The sequence below is a fragment of the Halichoeres trimaculatus genome, unplaced genomic scaffold (assembly GCF_033239565.1).
Source record: "Halichoeres trimaculatus isolate MK-OKI-2021-1 unplaced genomic scaffold, fHalTri1.1 fHalTri1_scaffold_10, whole genome shotgun sequence".
Taxonomy (NCBI): domain Eukaryota; kingdom Metazoa; phylum Chordata; class Actinopteri; order Labriformes; family Labridae; genus Halichoeres; species Halichoeres trimaculatus.
Window position 1 is genome coordinate 10343042 of NW_027437187.1, and position 15623 is coordinate 10358664.

Consider the following 15623-nt stretch of genomic DNA (forward strand, 5'->3'; position numbering starts at 1 on the left):
TTTTTCAATTCAATTCTGTGTAGGTTTTACACACAGGTACCAACAAACTGCAATTTACATGAATGAAAAGATAAAACTGTGAATTTTCTGGGATTTCAGCTTCCTGATTTGAAAAATGCGCTGCTCATTTTAGAAGCCAAGGCAAATAAAACATCTTCAAATTTGACGTTCATATTCTGTACTGACACCTAATATCCTTTAGTCCCTGTAAAAATGTGTCATTGCATTGAGAGTTGAAAACATACAACTTCAAAAGCATTCAGTCAAACCGTTTTTAAAAAACTTCTTTTATTATCATCTCAGGAATACAGTTGACTGCTGTGCACAGCACATACGTACAAAAATAAAAGGAAAACCATTTGTAATATAGTATTTTACTTACTCGTCATCATATTTTTCAGAAACAAATGATTGGAGAAGTCTGTTGTTTCAAACTAATTACAATCATTTCAATAATCGGAACTAAGGCAGAAGGTGAGGTATATGTTAAAAAAGAGGAGGGGGACTCAGAGGAAGCACTCTCCCCTCAGTGCAGGAATAGAAAACTGAGAGAGAAACACAAAGGCTGCCGGGACACAGGGACACACACACACACACACTCACACAAAGAAACACTCACACATGTACACACATCTGATCCCAAATCCTCCCAAAAACCTTCAGTTCCCTGTGAACCAACACATTTTGAAACCAGCTGCATGACAAATAGCACAGGGACTGGGTTCATGAACACACACCAGCTCTGTTTACATCTCCAGGTTTTACAACGTTTCATGGTGTTTGTAAACCATCTCTCAGTTACTTTTTCTGCCTTTAAAAAACATCATGCGAAGAACGTAGAACAGGTTCATTTCACCTCCACACTGTCAGCTCTCAGTTGTAAACAGAATCAAACCATCAGGTGTCCTTCACTATCTGAGGAGCTCTGATAGTGACGGTGCTTCCTGAAACACACCATCATGAACTAGAAATGACAAACAGTAAGTACTAACATGGTGGCTCTGAAGAAAGGGACGTTTGATCTCACATGTCAGCTGGTTAACAAGAAAAAAACATTTACCCCTGCTCAGTAAAATTGCACTCCATCAAAAAAAAATGTGCACCTTTTTTAAAAATGAAACACAAAAAGGCCAAAATACCTTTTCTACAAACTGTCACTGCCATAAAATCAGACTAAACTAATCAGCGTTCAGGCTGATCAGTCAGGATGAGATTTGTAGTAAATGTTCAAAAACAATACTCAAGGTGTCAAAAGAAAAAAAACAAAGTCAAGTTGCTCTCCTGGATCACAGTAATCAGTCCAACAGACAACCTGTTCAACGTAAGTATCACCTCCTGGAAGCATTTGATTCTCTGTAAGTGGCCTTTTGCTACATAACTCCAAGCTTCAACCTCAGTGTTCGCCTCCTTCATCCCTCTCATCCTCTTCATCATCATCGTATTCTCTGAGGAGAGTACAGTACATCTGCTTGCACAGACAATGCCCTGTTATTCCTGACTCATTTGACTGATATCATCTCTAGTGGCGCTTCAGCAGAAACAGAACATGACAGGAGCATGCTCAGTGAAAACACTGACACATACTAACACACACACACACACACTGACACACACTCTCCGATCAGAAGCTACACATTCATCTCTTGCTACTAGACATGAGCTGGAGCTTAAAGGGCACGTGAAGCATCGCTCACAGACTTTTGTCAGCGTGTTACAGTAATGGTGAAAGGAGGTAAAACATGATAACATGCACTGAGACGAGTCACGCTACTTTCTTTTTCATGTTTCACCAAAACAACCCAACCAGTGTTTCCCTACGTACAGGATATTGCAGGTTACTTTAGGTCATTCATATTTTCATTGCTCATTTCAAGATAACTCTTCATCCACTGCAGCTACAACTGGATAAAAGAAAACACCTGCATGAACAGAGGACAGGAAGACCACATCCTTGACCTTGGTATAAAAGTGGATCAGCTGTGTTGGGACCCTGCACTCTGTCATTAACTGAAGAGGAGCCTGTGGCTCAAATGGTTCACCCTCCATTATCCACATCCTTAACAAGTTAAACAAACAACCAGAGCCACATGCAGGGTCTCGTATAAGTCCTCCGCGTTCCTCAACTCTGCCCTCCTCCACTTCATCATCCTCATGGTTTCAAAAGCTACAGAAGACGTGTGCATTTGTTAAATTCAAGTATGTAATGCTCCATACGCAGAGCCTAGATGAACGCTGCTACCACAACCCTTTGGACTGCCTTTTTTTCACACTATGGCCCAGCGACCAATCGAAATGCATAAATAACTTTAAAATCTGGGATCATAAGAGCAACCAACATCGTTAAAAGCAGAGTGAGCCGCCTTTAGTTTATGAATCCTATCATCATTTAGACCATTCTGAGTTCCCTTTTAAACAAACTAGAGCAGATGACTGTGAATAGATAGAGCTTCAACTGTTACAGTAACTTTTCTCTTATTCTGAAAGATTAAGTGCCAAATATCAACCAGAAACAGAGTCACATGGCTCCATCATTAAATTAAAAAAAAAAAAGAAAGAAAGAAGAAGAAATCAGAATGAGTCATCAACATCATAATATCAACACTGCAGAGAAGATGCAGCAGGTTGAGTTGAACCGAAGAGGCAGAGGACATTTGCTCGCTCATAGTGTCAGGTCTATGATATCCAATAGAGGCTCTGAAACCACACAATCCCACACTCATTCTTTAAATTAATTCATGGCCAAACATACACTACACACTCATGATCCGGCTACAAAAAAACTGTGAAAACCAAACCTGGGATTGTCAAAGCTCCCTTAGACATGTGGGGCATGTGGGGCAGGGGGGATGAGTGCTGACTCTAAATGTAGCTTTCCATATTAACAAGAGGCTCCACTGGGTCCTGTGCAGCATAGAGTCTCAATTACTTAATTTATCTAATTATGGAAAGAAAATAAAGTAGAGAAACCTCTGGCCCTCAAGGAATTGGGCTAAAGCCCCGTGGGTGGTGTCAGAGGGAGTTATGACTTGCGTTTCATTCCTATTTCTGACTCGAGCACCACGTTTCTCACATGCTAGGGGAAGGGGGCAGCAAGTAGGAATTCAAGGCACCGCCACCTCATGACAAAGCAAGAAAAACCAGCGCCATATTTGCAAGTGCTCTAGCTGCCCTGACAGCAACAGAGATAACCGAATATAGAGGACGGGAAAGTCCTTCACGGATGACCACAAAATCATTTTCAGTAAACAGGCATTCCTCTCTGTAGAAATTTCATGCATACATTTCTCTTTTTCGGCTCTCTCTTCCTCCCAGGATATGGTGCTTTGAGGTAATAACGTATCCATTTCAATTCCAAAAGGATGAACGCTCATCCACTGATAGGCCGAGGGCTCAGCCAGCTCCAGCAAGCACCCATAAAAACTGCGGGGACTCCTTTCCATCCCCGTCATGTCACAAAATGATGAAAATCATAAAAGCAGCAAAGAATGGCATTTCCATCATTTCTAATACAAAGTAAGCTACCCAAATATACATATAAAGTTTGAATAAATACTGTCATATATAGTGGTATTTCTTTCTTTTACAGTCCATTTTGTTTTTTTATGTTTGGACATAGGTATACGGTATTTATGTTACCTGGGAAATAATCCACATGTGCAAATAAGTTTGTTATTGCCAGTTTTTGCTCATCATATCCGGGGTAAGAAGTGCGTCACAGTCATGGCAGTGGTGGCCTTGTTGCCTCTCTTCACGCGGCCATGCTTGCTGAGTGCGATGTAGGAGCCTCTGTAAACCAGAGACTCGTAGGCGTTGTAGTTGTTAGGGAGCATGCTCTCCTTGAATTTGCACTCGTCGTGGAAGACTGTCTGGAGAGGACAAAGACACAGACAAAGCAATTCAGTGAACAAACAGACAGTTTGAAGCTTTATGGCAAAACATTAAAAAAGTCTTTAAAGAGATTTTAAAATTATCATCTAAATTTAGTTTACAAACAGCTCAGGGAGCAAGAGATTAATATTCTGACACTTATATTTAGCATTCAAACAGAGGACACAACTCTCTAAGATACTTCAGAATAAGGTGTTTGGTTTTTGTAATTTACTAAGCACATTCAGTCAGATCAGCTGATAGAAGTGATAGCTGTACAGTAGCCCTGAAGGCCAAACTTGTTGCAAAAGCAAAAATAAAGTCGATTTTGGCTAAAAGTTCAGGAGCATTGCAAAAGTCAATCCTATAAATAAAAATGCTAAATGTTTTTTGAATATGCTGTAAATGAAAACATACAACAGAAAGTCAAATCAAATGCAGAAAAAAAGGAACCTGCTGCAAAAATGCAAACTATAAAAGAGAACATGACATTAAGTCATCATACCGATATCAAAATAAGACCTTGACCTTGAGCTGACACAAAGCTACGATGTTAGACAGAGCTGTATACATGAGCAGGTCCCTGATCCCCCAAGCACTTCATGAATTCAGCCAATTCAGCTCAACAGCTGTAGCAGTTACCTGGCTCTGGGAATGCCCAATTCAGTGGGCAACAAACACTTTTTTAAACAGTGTCTGACCTACTGTTTCTGACTGTGGCTACTATTTTTTCTGTTAAGAACTTAAACAACAACAAAACAAAAATTTTTCATCTCATTTCCTCATGAATGTTTTTTTTAAATACATTTTTATGCATCCAAGATAGATGAGTGTCTGATTCCCCCCAGAAAATGTCCCCAAGTTCACTTATTCCCAGAGTGGTCCAAAAATACTGATATCTTCCTAAATCAAAATCTGTTTACACCTGCACATTGCATCTATTGTTTGAATTAATAAATTAATAATAATAATAATAATAATAATAATAATAATAATAATAATAATAATAATAATAATAATAATAGTTATAATAATAATAATAATAATAACAATAATAATAATAGTTATAATAATAATAATAGTTATAATAATAATAATAATAATAATAATAATAATAATAATAATAATAATAATAATAATAATAATAATAAAACCATGCAAACAAAACAATGTGTGATCTGTTTTCTACACTCCTTTGTTGAAGACCCCTGAGGGTGACTAAGCCAGGATAAAGAGGATATCTGTGGCGGATTAATGCAGGAAAAACACCAATGTGTGCTCACAGGAAGTCTACTTTTCTACAGATCAGGGACACTGGGGTGTTTTTGGAGTCAGGGCTGAAAAGTTTGGGAATGCCAGCCTTGGTCAACAGCAAAAACTTAAATCTAGGAAAGTGTTTCTGTTTTATTTCAAGTAAAATCTTCTTATCAGTCTTGATATGAACCATATTCACCTGACAAGTCTAGAAAAATGTTGTGAATAAAGATTTAAACGACACAAATGATGCCAGAATTGCTTGTAGTAGAATAGCAAATCTGCCAATGTGGTATGAAATACAAATAATATCTTAATGAAAAAAAAATCAAATTACTTTCCTCCCTCAATGGCAGATTTTTTTCACCCACTGAAGCTATTCTGGCATAATTTTTTTGTTATTTAATATCTTGAATAAAGACATATGGTCATATCAAACATAGTAAAAACCCATTTGCAGTTTAGCCTTTCATCAAATGGGCCGTAACTCCACAAAACATAGCCCGATGGCTCCGAAACTTCTAGGGTTCGTCTGTGAGGTGCCTAGGAGCGTCCCCAGTGGGTTTTCTCATAGCCGGGGTAAGAAAAATGTTCTTGTCAAGTTTCTTAAAACAAAAATAATAGATGAATTCAAGAACTTAAACCAGTAAAACATCTCACCTCACTTTTTCTCATTTTTAGTGATTCAAGAGTCTTTTTTTTTTTTTTTAATTCAAGACATTCTTCTGGACTTGTCAGGTGAATGTGGTTCATATTGAGTCTGATAAGATGGTTTTACAAGAAAGAAGACAAACCCTTGCTTAGATTTCAGATTTTCCAGTCTTGTAATGATTTTAATGGGCTGCTGTTTTCAGTCTCCTACCTGTCTGCCTCACATGTTCTGTGAATTGTCCTCACTGCAACAAAGAGGTTTTAGATCTACATCCATGAATGATCAACACTAAGCAGTAACGTTATATGTCTCAGGTAAGGTCACAGTTTTCAATCACACACTCACAAACTGAGTTTTTATCACTAAAGTGACCCAACTCACCAAAACAAAAAATCACAGGAATGACACCTGACATCAAACGTCCAGCCACATATGGACAGACTGGCCCTGAAGCTGGATTGTAACTCTGTGTTGTGAATGAAGCTGACTGCAGTCTGTTTTCACAGTGACACACAGAGCGACAGCTGTCCCAACAGTCCTCCACAGGTTCACAGTGTTTCTCTAGATCCCTGTTCAATATTTAATGAGTGAACAAATTATTGTGCCAGGAAACAGTCTTTGTTTATCCTCTTGTAGGCCAATGAATTTTCACCTGTGATGAGCACGCTGTGTCCGCACTGCTATTTTGGGGGTGAGTAGTCACCAATAACAGCTGAACAGGTTAAAAATTGACCATTTCCAGTCACAATACATGCTTGATGCACCTCTGATCTTTTGGGTTGCTGCAGTTTGGGCTTGGCCACATACAGTCTTGTGTGAACTATCCAAATCCTCTGAGTTTAAAGGACACTGACATTTTTCAGTTATTTTCCAAATATGTTTAAACAATACATCAAGAGGGTGAAATCAACGTTAAATTAGATTGTCAGTGACTTCAGCAATGGTCACTGCAGCACTTTTCTCATAAACCTCTGAACAGAGTTTCTGTCACTGTGACGAACTAAAGAGCCGCTCTGTACGCTGCGCTGACAGTCCAGCCTTTGTTCTGTGTACAGCAGCAGAGAAAATACTCTCTGTCACAGGCCATGTGGCCTAATTCAATCTCTTATCAGATCATCAGCCTGCTCACAAGCCAACGCTTCATCACTCACGAGCAGATAACCCACTCACATTTTGTCTGTCAAATACGTTTGCCACGACAAGCAAACCAGCAGCCGTTTGTCAGCGGGGCTCCACTCTAAACAATGTGTCCTCCTACACTTCGGCCATTTATATCCCAGTAGCTGTCAGTGCTCCAGAAGGAAACGGATTAAGTTTTCTAAAGGGGTGACTCTGTGAATATTTCTCACCATGGAGTTGTGGATAAACAGTCTAATATCATATCAACTCCACAGACTTTACACAGTTTCTTTCTTGGCAAGAAAACCAACAAAGCATTAAGCACATCAAGACCTGACAACGGTGGAACAATGGATATTATCTAATGAATGTGAAGATAGATCCACATTTTGATAGACTTTTATCAAGCTCACCCATTAAAGTTTAAATCTGTTTCTTTTGGTCTGTCACAGCCTCATGTGTATTATTAAGCTCTAATTCTCCACCTTACCGCTCAGTGGGGATGAAATTAAAGAGGGGCTGTGTATGTTTGATGTTTCTGATGCCTCACAGAGAAAAGACTCATCTGCGTGTGTGTGTGTGTGTGTGTGTGTGTGTGTGTGTGTGTGTGTGTGTGTGTGTGTGTGTGTGTGTGTGTGTGTGGTTCCAGCAAAATAAGCGCTTTGCCGTTAAAATCGATTGGCAGCTCTGCTGACAGGTCCCTTTGCGTCAAGGGGTTTTCCCTCCTCCTCCTCCTCCTCTCTCTCTCTGCCTCACACACACACACGCGCGCGACCACATCGGAGGCGTCAGGACTCGACCCTGCATCTGTTAGCCTCATCATTATGTACCCATAGGCCATTAGGCCTGGCACACTTGCTTTAAATAGAGCTTTATACATTCCTGATGAAATTAAAATATATGGCTTTCGCAACACACCCCGAGCAGCCCTGCTCCCGGAGTCCCATCCCTAAATACACCACCAAGCATGTGACGCAAGTGCGTCCTATTTCCAGGATTTCTTTGACTAACATTGCCGGTCAATAAATGAAATGCTGTGCATACCTACCGTTCCGTATAACCTTCCTCGGCTGTTCATTGCGACAAACAACTCACTCCTCACCCCGTATAGGCTCACCACTCCTCTCTCCACCGTGGAGATCTCTATTAGACCTAAACCAAGACAAAGAGTGAATGTTAGAGTAGAATCCAGGCGACCATCCCGGCTGCTCCACTATTCCTCCTGGAGACTGAAGCATTGTGCTCTCCCTCCGCATCTATGGGTGTAACCTTGCAGATTGCTGCGCAGCATGCCGAGCCTTTGTTCTGCATCTTTCACCCCATCTCCCACTCGCATCCTGGCGCGTGCCAATTAAGCGCACTCAGGTCATTGCAATAATTGCAGTAATTGCATGGACGTGCACGGCTATTGGTCTCTGGACCGCCCTCACTGAGCTGCGTAAAAATAAGTTGTGTCTAAAAGCGTCCATACATTCATGTCATGGTTGAGCTTTGGGGGAGGAGGGGGAGGAAAGGGGGTGTTCAGCACTGATGGATACTCATTTTTTAACACATTTGTCTTTGCCGTGGAAGAAATGGAATTCTCCCTCAGAGTGGGATGACATATGATCATGCAAATGAACAGAGGGGATGACTAGCCTGCCCATCACAGATCCATGCTCTGACTGCCTCTCTTTTATGTCTATTGCATTACATCGGTGGAGGAGTAACTCACTGTACTGGTTTTCATTATGTACACCGTTTATCCTGCCGTCGGGGAGGATCTGAAGGTGAAACCCGATGCCCACGTTGCAGTAGAGCCTCCGCACTCTTTTGATGCCCAGCAGATAGTCACTCTCCCAGTTCAGCTCCGGTTTCTCCCCGGAGATCCCCAGTACAGAGCGGGAGAAGAGGGTCTCCCATCTTTTCTCCAGTAAAGTTGCATTTGTCCTGCTGCTCGGTAGCGGGTACGCTGACACGATCCCCAGCAGAAAGCCCAGGAGAACCACCGCGGTCAGCGTCCAGTGCGGCGTGCCGGCCTCGCAGGACATACTGACGAGGAGCCTTTGCGCAACGGCCATCCGGTTTACCTTCGGGCCACGTGGTCCAATTTAATGACCCTAAAAATACCGCTCTTCTTGTTTTGCTTCCTTCGGCATGCTGGCTGAGGGTTATTTTTGGTGTGCAGATCAGGGCTATGGGCATGAAACGCAAGCCCCGGTGCAGAGGAGGAGAGGAGACGGGAGAGTGCGCGGCAGAGCTGGAGGTGATGGTGGTGGTGATGGTGATGTTGGTGGTGGTGATTACCATGTTTTGCAGCTCCTCCGCGCCTCTCTCTCCCTCACACACTCTCTCTGTCTCTCTCTCTTCCCCTCTCTGTCTCCCTCTCGGTAAGAGTTCGGCACAAATCCTCCACCACTCACCGAAAACCCTGCTTCAACCTTGCCAGGGCTATCGCATCCCTGGATGACATCATGCTGACTTCACCGCTGGGACAATGCAAGGGTAGAGCGGGTGCTGACAGCAGGAAAATATCAAGTCTGTGGAGAGTTGAGGGAATAGTCTACTGTCACTGCTGCACAGGAAGGGCATGAAGCTCATTGGTGGCGTTCAGCGGCCGTGGACGCGATGAGGCACTCGGGCTGCTCCCAAATTGGGTCGGTGGTCATATGTCTGTCAGGCCGCTTCCTTATTTAGAAGGAAGGTGTAAAAACAGGCCCACTTGTCACCGGAGAGCAATGACAGGGCTCTTGTGGTCCCACTTACTCTGCCATGCCGCTCAAGAACTTTCCCCCACGAATCTGCTTTTTACTGGGCCAAAAATGACTGAACCAGCGGGAGCAGGGCGCCAGCGGGGTCCACTCTGTCTTCTAGCAGATACAAGATCAGGGTTCAGGACCTCAGTGACAGCCAGCATCCGCTCTGCTGACGTGTCCTTGAGCAAGACACTGGCACCCCCTGAGCGTGGTTTGGTAATGAGGCCCGGAGTGGCATTTAGACGTGTATCATAGTTTAATAAGTCCGCCTTGTGAATTTGTTTAACGCGTGAATTTCCCATGGTGCAATCGTGAGAACCATGAGAAGCAAACCGGAGAGGCCTGTCATGGAATGGGACACATAGTCAGGATGCCATTCCATGCAACATGAAAGCCTATCATCTTTTCCATGTAATAGATAATGCCACCAGCAGCATGCCCATGCGTCAGTGGGGCCGGTGCAGTTGCGCACCAGCAGACTCTCCACACATCAGTTCCTCCAGTTGTCCAAAGGATGGCACCATTTCCAAGTTCACTGAAGCACTCCAGCACAGTCAGGCTCCAGTGTTCAACAGTCTGAACTATGTGATTGAAATACGTTAAAGGACTCCACATATTCAGATAATAACTGGCACAAATCAAATGAAAGGACACATGACGTCACATTTTCATAAAAACTACTCCAGGGCAACATCTCATTAACAATGCAGTTCTTTTATTTTGTATAAAATCTATTTGAGAACTGCATATTTATACACAACCCGATGGATGGAAAATGTAATACAACAGCTTGTTATGAAAATGACACAAACCAATAATTTTTAACACAAAAACAAAAAAGTGTTTGAAAAAGAGCCCGTTCCTCTGAGACACAAAGTAAAAACATTGGCACCTTTGTCTAAAACTGAGATTTGGTTGACAGCAAAACAGGCTGTGAAACAATCCAAAGAGTCCTGCAGCTGGATAAAGAAAACAGATTTCTCTTGAAGAAACAAGTGGTTATATAAACCCAAACAAAGCAGTACTGAAAAACGAAGAGGTTTCTTCAGCACACGGGGTGATCAGTGAGGAAATCACACAAAACCTCCGTTTTGTTACAGATAGTTTTCAGCTGATACCGGGTGTGAAACCACAGGGGGAAATCCTGACGGCCCTTAGTATCCTCATCTGAAGCTCATTCAATACACAACACATCAGGCTTTTAACACGATGTTATCAAAGCTACTGGAGAAAGATGGTAATGTTAAAATAAATTATAGCTTTGATGATGCTTCTGTAACACATCCATACAAATAATTTATCTTTTTCACAGAAACAGCCTTCACCCAAAGAGGCCAATAGTTTAATATTTGCTATTCTGTAATAAAAGCAGAATAAATAAATACATATGTACAAAATTCTTTGAAAAATGTACAGGCACTTGTAAAATTTGCTTTTTCTTTCTGACACTTCAGCTTTTTCTCAAAACTTTATAGGTTGAAAGGGATAACTTAAGTGTTCCTCTATGCTGCAGTGTCAACATGACAAACAAACCCTTTGCCATGCCGAGCACCTCAGGCAACAAGATCCTTCAGGACTATTTGTATCTGCTGAACATAATTTATCACCCCTCATACAGGATCACACGACCTGGATACAAAAAGCTCAAATGAACTCCCCAAACGACTGCCAAACAGGCGCGTTGTTTACATGAGCCAGCCAGTTCTTAAAGTTCAGCTGAAGGCCACAATATATCGTGATATACAGCATCGAATGGACCAGATTACAGTCGATACAGCTTATCGTGATTAATATGGATCAAACTACGCATTCACCTTACGTTTATATGTATTACTCCTGCTTTCTGTTTTGTTATGTTACACTCTCACCTCAGATTGATCTTCCCATCAAACTGAGGCACCTCCTCTTGCATCATTTTTTAAGTATTTCCAATACTTGTTTTTTTTGGTCTACATGGAGCAGGAGCTGTGAAGCAGGAATTCATCTGACGCCACCCCAAGATTCTAACAGCGTTACAGAACAAGCCCATCTGGATGTCCTGGATTGTCATTTGAATATACAGTTAAACACTCATGTTTAGGCAGCGAGGAAGGAGTATTTCAGTGGTGTACTGACAGCATGCTAACCTGAGACCACTGTTCTGATCAGACAGATTGTTGGGTAAGGTGAGGGGTGAAACTCTTTTCTTGATTTGATTCCAGTAAACAGGTTCATGCTCAAACCACCACAGTCAATGACCTCACCTCAACAGGTTGCATAACAAAACTCCCATAGGGATAAAATCGTAAAATATATTTACAGTCAAACTGGTCTAGATGACACTGGACTGAGGGGTGCTGGCACATCAAAACGCACTAGCTAAAAATCGTGTTTGTATAGTTAGAGGAGAACACTGACACAAAAAGGCCAGTTTATTACCCCCACTGTTCTCTATCTGTGGAAACTGTTTTGTAATGTGGTGGGGAGCTAACCCAGATAGTATCATCAGGGTGGCTTTGTGTTGTACACTTAAAATAGGAGTGAGATTTTAGAGCTAATGTGGAGTTAAAAACAGAATGGCACTTTATAACGAAAATTAAAGTGTTATAAAACATTTCAAATTCAGCATGTACAGAGCTTGGCCCGCTGACATGATGAGTAACCTTAAAAAATGTATCATCCATCTCTATTAAGTCAGGGATGGCCTTTTTCCCCATAACCAAAGTAGAATTAAAAGAGATGTTATTCTATTTTCTGAATGAGCAGAAATAGAAATGTTTTAAGATCTATTCTCCTCTTGTGGAAAAAAATCAGGTGTGACCGTTCTTCAGACATGCTTGATGACGCTGCAGGGCAGACAGTGCCGTTTGGAGTGTGATGTTTAAAGACTGTACTTTGAGGATAGCCCAGAGATGAAAACATGAAGAGTTAGTAGCGATGTTTTTGAGGTTGATGAGTTTTTACAGTAAATCTGTTTTTGGTACCTGAGGAAAAAAACAATAACCAGAAGATGTCAGAACTCAAAGTTGCAAGATATTTCAGTTACATATCTGTACCGACAGATATTATCCCACCGACCAGATATTACCCCAATGCACCCACCGACACAGAGCTTTCAGAAATCAAACAGTACTGGAACAAGGCATTCTGGATATGGTAGTGCATTGCTGAGGTTCTAACACGACACCACAAGGATTGATTGATTATATCCAACATTTCCCATCCAAGTCTCAGCTTTTAAGGAGGTCTTTTTGGTCAAAGATGATCTGACTGGCCAAGTAGATGGCAACAGCACCAAAGATGGCAGAGCAGGCGATATAGGCGGTGACAGACTGAGCGAACTGAACGATCATTCCCATGAAGAGGGTGGGGAACACCTGAGAGAGAAGGAAGGTGCTGTCCAAGATGGCAAAGTCCAAACCCACACCACGCTTCTCGTACCCGGACTCAGCCTCTGCCTGTTCTGTGCCCGCTGAGCTGTGAGATGAGCCGTTCACACCCTGCTGACCTGGGTAGTAATTGTAGATGTCCTGGCTGAAGAAGGCATGTTCGTAAGAAGCCCCTGTTTTAGGGTTTAGTCCAGCTTCCTCTTCTGCAGGAGTCAAATACACTGAGTCCCGCTTGGCTGTGATGCCGTTTTGATGCACGCTTTTGGTTTTGATTTTTGGCATATAGACCTGAAAGATGACAGAAAAACAAGTTCAGTGAATCAGACTATTTAAACATCATTCAGTTATAGATAAAAGTATACAAGCTTCACTGACCTCCTTTTCCTTGTGGTAGTGGCAGGTGAGTGTGTAGGGCAGCGTCTGCAGCGTGGCGTATGCGTAGCCAGTAAGAGCTGCCATTACAGTGACCAGGAGCACACTTTTAGTAAGGCAGATTACCAAGGCAGAGATGGTGAAGCTCACCATGCTGCTCAGGTAGACCCAGCGAGAGCCAAAGTGGTGAACCAGATGACTCATGACCAGGGAGAAGAAGGTTGAGGTAGCACACTGCAGGAACAAACCAAGGCTGCCCATCCGGATACCTGAGAGAAAGTACAAGCTGTGTTACAACCAGCTGATCCCTCACAGAAATCATCCATGAGGTAGTGACAGTATTGTTTCAGAATGGTCTGATATCTGCATCTTCAACCTCTGCCAAATCTGCTGTCTGTTAGCCCTGAGTTATGATTCATTAGCAGGTGTTTTAGACGAGCTGTCTGTTCCTGCCTGTAAACACACAGGAATGCTTCACGAGCAGACTGGAGAAATTCAGAGCGCTCTTTGACATGGACACACTCTCTGGGGTGAAGGACTTAGACAGTATTAACCCCCTAAATCCCCAGAGTAGGGGAGACTCGCACGGGCCAGTGCTTGTTTACTCAGGCAGTTTGCCTTTTGGCCCAAGTCTGACAGCAAGACACCAAGCATGTGGATTAGGGAGGGCATTTCAAGCACAAATACTGTTTGATAGTCACTGCCAACTGCTGGCTAGTTATTCAATTAGTTCTTGCCTCCAATGCAAACACAAAAAGCAAGAGATTAGTTAGATATGGATAAGATCTATGTTATAGCTTTACTGAGCAAAGTTTGCACATAACCTCTTTTTTTCAGAGAAGTTCCTCGTGGAACTCTTTGGTGCTATGAAAGTCTTCTGTTTTACCAGTAACTGGAACTTGTGCTTTCACATGTTTTCATGGAAGTTTTTTCATAATTTGATTGGCAAAAAGCAAACAGCTTGGTAAAGACACTTGAAATTTTTTTTTCTTTCAAGTGTTTCAAGCTTTTGCAGAAAGTTTTTGATTGACATTTTTCTAGATTTTGGTGATTTTTGGGGGGTGTTTTTAGGAAAAGTTTCAGGATATCCATTGAATTTTTTGTTTCTTTCATTTTATTTTCAAAGGTTTTATGTTGAAACCAAGTAAACAGCTTGGTAAGAAAAATCTTTAATTTATTTTTTTTTTCAAGTGCTTCTACCATAGAATGTATGATTAATGGACGTAGTCTCCCTGATGTCACCCATCTGTTTCTGAAACAGACTTTTGAAGCAAATCGACTGGCGCAACCATAATGAAAGTGATGTGGGCTTCAAGTCACCACATAAGCTGCTATAAGGTTCCCGCTAGTCAAGTAAGCTGAGCTGTGCCTCTGATTGGACAAGCTTGCGATCTTATTATCCTCTAAACTGCCAAGTTAGAAAAAAAATAGCAATTCAGATGGGAAAAAAAAAATTTGTACCAGGCCTCTGAATATCTTTATTTCTGCTGTGAAAACAGCTTTTTTTTGGCTTGGTGTGTATGTGACTTTCAGATCTCAGAGCCAGCCCCAAGTGGACACTCGAGAAACAGCAGGTTTTAGCACTTCCACGTTGTCTCATATTTTTAGACTAGGGATGGGAATAGAAAAATCGGTTCCTGTTGAGATTCGATAAGAAATGTTTCAATCCATTGATATCGTTAGCCTTTGTGCTTAACGATTCCCTTATCAATTCTTTACATTGTGCCAGAGCCGCTGACCCTTACGTCGACTAGTCTGCTGCAGCTATCGTAGCTTAGCAGTTAGATAACGTTTCCCAAGAAAATTCTGATTCAGGATTTTCATCTTGAAGTTTCACTGAAGAACTGTCTTCATAAAGAAATGTACATCACTCTCTCTCAGGAGATTCATATTCAATACATTTGAAACGGTATAACTCACCCTATTTACCAAACAAAAGAGCGCAAGCTTGATGCTAACGTATATGGGAAACTGCATTGATATGCTAGCAGTTAGCATACATCAGTATAACTTCAGCTTCAGAATAGAATTTCAACTTTCATCACAGAAACATATCACATCAACTCTTTGTAAAAATACTGAGAATTTCAAATGTCAAAAGCTAACAGGCTATTGAAAGGCTCATGGCTGACTTCATAACTATGGAAAGCTTCCAAACAACTTAAACCATTGCTATAACCACTCTGAGACATAGATGGCCTACCTGAATTATTAATATATTACAACACAGTACATCAACGTCACATTGTGTGCATT

The 15623-nt window shown here is 41.8% G+C and overlaps 2 protein-coding genes across 2 annotated transcripts in view; both read right to left on the reverse strand.

The window, feature by feature from the left end:
- Nucleotides 1-299: 299 nt before the first annotated feature.
- LOC141797156 (fibroblast growth factor 6-like) lies at nt 300-9631 on the reverse strand. The gene is made up of 3 exons (XM_074678589.1): nt 8607-9631; nt 7941-8044; nt 300-3866 (listed from the first exon to the last, which is right to left on the reverse strand). The coding sequence occupies exons 1-3, from the start codon at nt 8950-8952 to the stop codon at nt 3690-3692; spliced, it is 627 nt and encodes a 208-aa protein (XP_074534690.1). The 5' UTR covers nt 8953-9631; the 3' UTR covers nt 300-3689.
- A 762-nt stretch (nt 9632-10393) lies between these two features.
- LOC141797117 (solute carrier family 45 member 3) overlaps nt 10394-15623 on the reverse strand; it is a 48503-nt gene continuing 43273 nt past the window's right edge. Inside the window, exons 5-6 of the mRNA XM_074678545.1 lie at nt 13371-13636; nt 10394-13283 (exon numbers count right to left, since the gene is read on the reverse strand). Coding sequence (XP_074534646.1) covers nt 12837-13283; nt 13371-13636 — 713 coding nt within the window. The 3' untranslated portion in view covers nt 10394-12836. The remainder of the gene's footprint in view (nt 13284-13370; nt 13637-15623) is intronic.

Bases quoted from the DNA above. Each gene is read 5' to 3' on its own strand.
- LOC141797156 (XM_074678589.1), bottom strand. From the start codon at position 8,952: ATGGCCGTTGCGCAAAGGCTCCTCGTCAGTATGTCCTGCGAGGCCGGC. The intron at 8,045-8,606 runs GTGAGTTACTCC...GTCTTGGTTTAG, and splicing joins ACATAATGAAAACCAGTACA to GTCTAATAGAGATCTCCACG. The intron at 3,867-7,940 runs GTAGGTATGCAC...TGTCCTCTCCAG, and splicing joins GAGGAAGGTTATACGGAACG to ACAGTCTTCCACGACGAGTG.